General features: G+C 48.6%; 1 protein-coding gene across 1 annotated transcript in view; it reads left to right on the forward strand.

The window, feature by feature from the left end:
• Window positions 1-939: 939 nt before the first annotated feature.
• The window catches only part of syt1a (synaptotagmin Ia), a gene marked incomplete at both ends in the record, with an annotated part of 123,613 nt that continues 116,831 nt past the window's right edge, over window positions 940-7,721 (forward strand). Inside the window, 3 exons of the mRNA XM_084338447.1 lie at window positions 940-1,034; window positions 1,129-1,206; window positions 2,841-3,006. Coding sequence (XP_084194573.1) covers window positions 940-1,034; window positions 1,129-1,206; window positions 2,841-3,006 — 339 coding nt within the window. The remainder of the gene's footprint in view (window positions 1,035-1,128; window positions 1,207-2,840; window positions 3,007-7,721) is intronic.

A 7,721-nucleotide genomic window follows, 5' to 3' on the forward strand; every position in this document is an offset into this window, starting at 1 on the left:
TGGACACGTTATCTCCACGGAGGGGGTGAGGTCAGACCCGGACAAAACAAGAGCGGTTCAACACATGGACCAGCCAACTGACATGACTAAGCTCAGGAGCTTCCTGGGCATGGTCAACCAGCTCGGGAAGTTCATTCCTAATCTGGCGGAGAAGGACAAGCCGCTGAGAGACTTGCTGTCTATGAAGAACCTGTGGGTCTGAGGACATGAACAGCAAAAGGCATTCGACAACCTCAAACAGGAGCTCTCATCTACACCTGTTCTCCCGCTGTATGATCCTAATCGTGACCTGAAGATTTCGGCAGGTGCCTCGTCATACGGATTGGGAGCGGTCATGCTACAGAGAAACAATGACGTCTGGGCACCTGTAGCATATGCCTCCAGGTCTCTCACACCCACAGAGCAGCGGTACGCCCAGGTTGAAAAGGAGGCTCTGGCCCTGACCTGGGCGTGTGAGAAGTTCAATGACTTTATCCTGGGTCTGCGTTTAGAGTTGGAGACAGACCATAAGCCACTGGTGAGCCTGCTAGGGGGACAGGCGCTCGACGCTCTCCCACCACGGATACAGCGTTTCCGGATGCGTCTCATGAGATACTCGTACTTCATCACTCACGTCGCGGGGAAGTGTCTCACTACAGCCGACACCCTGTCGCGTACGCCTCTGGGGGATGGCGGCACAGGACGGGACAAAGAGCTGATGGAGGACACCAATATCTACATCGACTCCATCATGGATAACCTACCAGCAAGTAGCAGCTACTTACATGATCTCAGGGAACAGCTGGGCAACGACAGCGTGTGCACACAGGTCATGCAATACTGCGTGCAGGGGTGGCCAGACCGCAGCAGACTGGAAGGGCCGGCTGGACGGAGCGAGCCGTCCTGAGTGTGCATGATGGACTGCTACTGAGAGGCACGAGATTGGTGATCCCCTCCACAATGAGGAACAGTGTATTGGAAAAGATACACGAGGGCCACCAGGGGGTGGTCAAGAGACCGGGCGAGGCAGGCTGTGTGGTGGCCAGGGTTGAGCAGTCAGATAGAGGAGCTAGTTCTGAACTGTAGAGCGTGTCTCGAAGAGCGGGTGAACACGCATGAGCCACTCATGCCAACTACACTCCCCGACAGGCCCTGGCAGAAGCTGGGGGCAGACCTGTTCTCCCTGAACGGTAGCAACTATCTGCTCGTGGTTGACTACTACTCCAGGTCTGTGGAGATAGCCAAACTAGGCCCAACAAGATCATCAGATGTCATAGTTCACCTCAAAGCGATGTTTGCTCGGAATGGAATTCCAGAGACTTTGCTATCCGACAACGGGCCCCAGTTTTCGGGACAGGACATGCAAGCCTTCGCTGCACATTATGGCTTTGTGCACACAACCAGCAGTCCGAGGTTTCCCCAATCGAATGGCGAATCGGAACGAGCAGTTAAAACGATTAAAAACCTGCTGAAGAAATCATCAGATCCATATCTAGCCATGCTCGCATACAGGGCGACGCCTTTGAGTTATGGTTTCAGCCCAGCGCAGCTGCTCATGGGACGCCGTCTGCGCACAACAGTGCCTACCTTCCCAGCGGTGTTGGAGCCGGCACTTCCCGATCTAGGGAGACTTCAACAAAGGGAAAGAGAGAAGAGGTGGATGGATTCGAAGCACTTCGACCAGAGACACAGGGTGAAGAATCTCACAACGCTGTCACCAGGAGATCCGGTGTGGGTCACCGATATGAAGTCACCAGGCACAGTGACAGCCGCACATCACACACCATGGTCCTACCTTGTCAGCGGGCCACATGGCACAATCAGACGAAACCGTCATCACCTAGTGCCTATGCCTGAACAGAGACGCGAAGCCCGACACAGTCATACACCACAGGAGGACATTCCTGTTGTGCCTGGTTCTCCTCAACCAGTACTGTCTGGTATGGACTCACCTCGGGTCTCCCCTGACACGGTCAGAACAAGGTCAGGCAGAGAGGTATAGTCAGACCTCATAGACTAGATCTGTAAGAGGAACATTGTTTGATGTTTTAATGTACACGTAAAGAGTGCATTGTTTGATGTTCTAATGTACACATAAAGAGTGCATTGTTTGATGTTCTAATGTACACGTAAAGAGTGCATTGTTTAACCAGTTTCATAAACACATTTATTCTGTAAGTGGTGATGTTCATGTGGAACTGGGAAATGTTAATGTTATTCTAACAGTTCAAAAAGGGAGATGTGGTGTAAGCCAATAGCCTAAGGGAGTGGGCGGGACTTGAGTAGAGTTCAGAGTGCAATTGTGTATGCTCACGGCATGTTGTATTGTGATACACTGACGTACAGTAAAAGCTATAACCAAAGGTACCTACTGTCTGACTGGCTCATTGAGGTATAGGAACACATTACACGACAGAGGCTACGTTTAGACGTAGAGAGTCTGAACAGAAACCGCAAAAGTTGTCTTACGGTCTCACTTTTAATTCACTTTTGATTCGCAGACTGTGGGTGGGGAATGTGATTGGACCAAAGCAGAGTCACTCACAGACAGTGGGTCCAGTCACGCCGCGGGACAGATTCTTGTGTATTTAAAAGTACTGCCAATGTAGCCTTCAGGTGATCGCCATGGATAGAATCAGACATGCTTTGTTTAAGCTTCTAGGCTACTGGCGCATGCCTGTGATGTAAGCAGTATGCGCGACGAGAGCGCAAAGGTTTATCGTTTCTAGGAATTCCACCCTGGAAGGTAGTCTCACTTTTTTGCGGTTTCACCCCGTAAAAACGCCGTTTCCGTATAAACGAAAGGCACATCCGAAAAAATATTTTTGCGGATTCACCTGCTAGCGTTTCCGTCTAAACAGGGCCAGAGATGGACTGTTTTCTGTCAGTGAGGTAGGACTCAAACCAGGTGAGAGATATCCCAGTGACACCCAGATGGTCAGAGAGGCGGTTGAGGAGAATGGAGTGGGAGACTGTGTCAAAGGTCGCAGACAGATCCTGGTGGATGAGGAGGCTGATGTGACCAGAGTCAGTGGCAATGAGAAGGTCATTGGTGATATAAATATCTTGGCATCTGGCTTGATGAGAAATTTAGATAACCTTGCAAGTAAACTGCAATAGAAGGTTGGCTTTAAAAAATATTCTTTTGGATACTGTTATGTACTAGAGGCTGGTCACTCCTGTGTCACCACGGCAGGCAGGTGAGGGCTGCCAATTAGCCAATTAGTGCTGATTGGTTACCTGCTGGGGAGCTTCAAAGGCAGACCCAGTAACACACATGCACTGTCTGTGCCTAGTGAAAGAGCTGTCAGGTTCTTACAGTCCTTGTCCGTGGGGTTACCAGTACCTTAGTTTATAGTTATATTAGTAGTTCCTTGGTTTAGTAGCATTTTTGAGTTAGAGCACAGGGGTTTGGTGTTGATTACACATAGGTTGCGTACCCATGAGCCAGGGTCGTAACAATTGGGCGCTCGTCCGGGATCTTTTACCCCTAGAACTTTGTTTGGTGATTTTTTTTTGTGTTGCACGGGGTGTCATCATATTATGGTTTGGGTGGTGTTCGTTACACATGGTGTAACGTGGGGGCTGAGCCATTTTCATCAAACAGGTGAGTATGCCGTATTTGTTTGTAATTTGATGTGACTACTTATGCTGTTAAAATATATAGTTTAGTAGGCACCACATGTAGATAGGGATATTATTTTCTGGTTGTTGGTTAGCGTCCGGTGCACCGCGTACTCCTGGGGCGGTCAATGAAATGATTGTATATGATCTTTGACTGGTAGCAGGTGTGGTTGAAGAAAGTTAGGTCTACAGGGCATTAGTTTAAGGGTAGGTAGGTTAGGGCGGCCAGGAAACACAGGTAGTGTGGTAGGGCTTGATTTAGTGTTTCTTAGGGTAGACATGTGGTAGGCCGGGGTTTTCTGCAGTTTAGACGTAGAAGCATATGTGGTCACATCAGGTTAGAAGGCGCACCTGTTTGGAATATTTTGTTGGATTTATTTTGTTTGTTTAAGTGTTTGGTGAGCATACCTGGTAGCACCTAACACCCTGCGTGTATGACACGTCTATTTAGGGTGGGTGTTTTTTTTTAAAAAAATTTTGTTTTGTTTGTGCAACCTGGAAAGGTGCGCTCCGTAGAGCTCACATTTCCACCGCGTTCCCTTCTGGTTGTTATTGTTGGCAATTAGCATTATTCATGGTTCTTCAGTGGTTCTTCGTTGTTCTTCAGTGGTTCGTTGGGGGGGTCTTCGTGGTTCGTTAGTGGTTCTTCGTGTCTGTGAGGTTGGGTGTGTAGCTTGGGGTGTCTAGTTCAGTGACAATGGCTTCCATCAGGGACTTTGTTGATCGCCCGTCTCATGACTTATTAGACAAATTTTCCAAAGAACAACTGCTCGAGCTTGCTGTGCACTACAAGGTCGAGCTTACTCCCAGTGAGAAACGTTTGAAACCATCTGCCTTGGGTGCTTTGAGGGTTTTGCTCATTAGGGAACAGGTGCTTGAGGAGAGGGTGGAGGAGCCTCCTTTGTCTGACGTGTCTCCGCTATTACCTGGTGTAGAGGGTGAGTGGAGGATTAGGGATTTGGAGTTTAAAGAAAGGCAGCTAGAGCGAGAGCGTGAGGAGAGGAAAGAGGAGCGTGAGCTTAAGGAGAGAGAGAGGAAAGAGGAGCGTGAGTTTAAGGAGAGACAAATGTTGCTGGAGCACGAGCGTGCGCAGAAGGAGCTTGAGTATAAGCATGCTGCCTTACAGGCGGGTGTTCTGCATCCAGAGTCACGTTCCGGTTTTGATGTAGGCAGGAATATTAGGATGGTGCCTCCGTTTTTTGAGAAAGACGTGGAAAGATATTTTCCCCTTTTTGAACGGGTGGCAACCACATTGAAGTGGCCTGATACCGCCTGGACACTGCTGCTGCAATGTGTTTTGGTTGGTAGGGCACAAGAAGCCTACACTGCTCTGTCCCTTGAACAAAGCGCTGATTATGAACTTGTTAAAGCTTCCATATTGAGGGCTTATGAGTTGGTCCCCGAGGCCTATCGTCAGCGTTTTAGAGGTTATCGTAGGTCCGAGAGGCAGTCTTATGTTGAGTTTGGAAGGGAGAAGGAGAACCTGTTTGACAGGTGGTGCACTTCTCAGAAGGCAGAGTCAAGAGAGCAGCTTAGGCAGTTGATTCTCCTAGAGGAATTTAAAAGATGTGTTCCTGATACCGTTTCCACACATCTAAATGAGCGTGGGGTATCGAAGATAAGCGACGCCGCTGTCTTCGCCGATGAGTTTGTGTTGACACACAAGTCTGTGTTTTTGGAGGACTACCGTGTTGAGTCCGGGGATAGGCGTCCTGTTCAGGGGGGCCGTTTCCCAAAACCGGTGTCTGCTGGTCAATTAACTTCACCTCCTAGGCGGGGTGGTTCTGCTGGTGCATTCCCAGAAGGGATTATCTGTTTTTACTGTAAGGAACCTGGTCATATCGTTGCTGGATGCCCGGTGCTTGAGCAGAAAAATGTCAGAACCGTGGCTCTGGTAGAAACCATATGCAGGACGCCTATGCCAACGTTAGATGGGGATGGGGAAGGTATCAAACGTGTGGACAAAGAGCTCGAGGGTTCCTCGAGGTTTATGATGAATGGATTTGTTTCCCTGACTAATGCACTAGAGTCCAAACAGGCTATAACAATTTGGAGAGACCAGGTGCTTTTCAGTCCCTCATTCTGCAGGGGGTTTTGCCGTTTTCAGAAAACTCTTCTTTGCATTCCGATGTCGTTGTTCGGGGATTTGGGGGTGGATTTGTGGATGCACCTTTTCATGAGGTCACGCTCAATTCTCCCTTAGTATCAGGCAATGTTGTTGTGGGGGTATGTTCTCACATTCCCATAAAGGGGGTGTCCTTCATTCTAGGGAATGATTTGGCTGGTGACAAAGTGTTGGCTACTCCGGTTGTAACTCCCATTCCTGTGGTTTCTGAGGTCTCTAATGAGCTGGCACAGAAACATCCAGGAGTGTTTCCTGTGTGTGCTGTGGCACGAGAAATGTCAAAGGACAAAAGTGATGTTGTTGATACTTCGACTTGGGACATTACACTTAGTGACACATTCTTTGTTGAATTAAAAGGTGCACCTGTTGAGAATTTTGGAAAGCACACTGTGGATGTACCTCTGCATAATGATTCTCTTGATTGTGGTTTTGTGTTAGGCCCGGTGGTGAAACCAGAGTTGACAGGCGTGCCGGAGAAGCATGTGACAGGAGATGATATGGCAGCGCAGTGTCTCGAGGTCTTCCCAGCCTGTACGATGGCTGAGGCCACGAACGAATTGGAGGAGGAGTGTGGGAAGGATGCTATGAGAGGTGCTGTTTTTTTATGTGACACCGTTCTAGTTGGAGGGGCTACTAAGCTTGATTTAGGCTGCCAGCCTTCCCACAATAGCTCTATTGTCCCTAATGTTTCACTTGTGGGCAGGGATGGTCCCAGTATGTCAGTTGATGATTCTGACATTGATCCACATGTCCACACTGATTCTCTGCCATGCACTAGGTGTGATGGTCAACCTAGTTACCTGTGTCCTGTGGAGCAGGAGCCGCCTTCGCGACCTGGTCTGTTGAGTGGCAGCCATTTTGATTTTGATCAGGACAAAGTTATTTTGGGTGACGCCATTTTAGATGGTGTTCCAGACGTTATTGTGACTGTCGTACGGCCAGGTTCCCGGTACACTGGGGCTGTACCTGAGGCGGTACAGCCTACTCTGGATGTTCACGGTGTGCAGTATCCTGAACTGCCAGTGCCAGGTGGGATGGATATGGGTGCAGTGGTGGTATCAGTGATTTATGGTTTTGTTGTGCTGTGTTCTGTTCTGTTAAGCGCAGTTCTCAGGTTGAGTTTGGTTTGCAGTATAATTTTGACAGATCGGTATCGGTGGTCGTGTTCGACAGGGGCCGACCCGGTTCTTGCCTTGAACCATTTTTATGTTTACGTTGGATCCTCCAGTTTGCCCCTTGTTGTGTATACAGACCATAACCCTTTGGTTTTTCTTCGCAGCATGGTGAATTCGAACCATCGTTTGATGCGATGGAGTTTGTTCCTCCAGGCGTATAACTTGGATATTCGCCACATTCGTGGGAGGGTGTCAGGATCCTAGGCCCGGTCATGGTTGGACGGGTCAGGATGGTAACTTTGAGCAGTGCTCTCCAACTGACAGTGGGCAGTACCCTCCACCTAACTTTGGGCAATGCCCTACATCTGACATTGGCCCTCGGCCTGATATTGGCGCCCTACCACCCTCTAGTGGTCACAAACAATTGGTGCACGCTACAATGACAAATATCTTGACCACTGTATTAACAATAATTAATTGTGTAATCAATGTGGTGTCCTGGTGTGTGCTGTCATTGTCTTTCCCTTCCCTGGTGTGATGTCATGCACTGTGTTGGGTTGTTAGGAGTTGTCTTTGTGTTTAGTTGTGTTTATTTGTTCTTTGCTTATTGTCTAGGGGTTGTTTGTGATTCTGTGTTGGCCAGGTGTTCTTAATTGTTAATTAGTTGAGGTATATAGGGTTCTGTCTGTCCTCCCTTCTGCGTGGCGACATTCCTCCAGTTACCCCCTGTTCCTCCACGTCGTGTCGCACCGTTCTCCCTCTAGTAAGTCTTAGTGTTTGTTGTTTTGTATTGTGAAGTTTGTTATTAAGTTTCTGTATTTTTCCTTGTATTGCACTGGATTCTACAGTAAACATCATTCTCCAAGCTTCACTCCTCG

This window comes from Notolepis coatsorum (genome assembly GCF_963971535.1).
Source record: "Notolepis coatsorum genome assembly, contig: SUPER_15_unloc_1, whole genome shotgun sequence".
Classification (NCBI taxonomy): Eukaryota; Metazoa; Chordata; class Actinopteri; order Aulopiformes; family Paralepididae; genus Notolepis; species Notolepis coatsorum.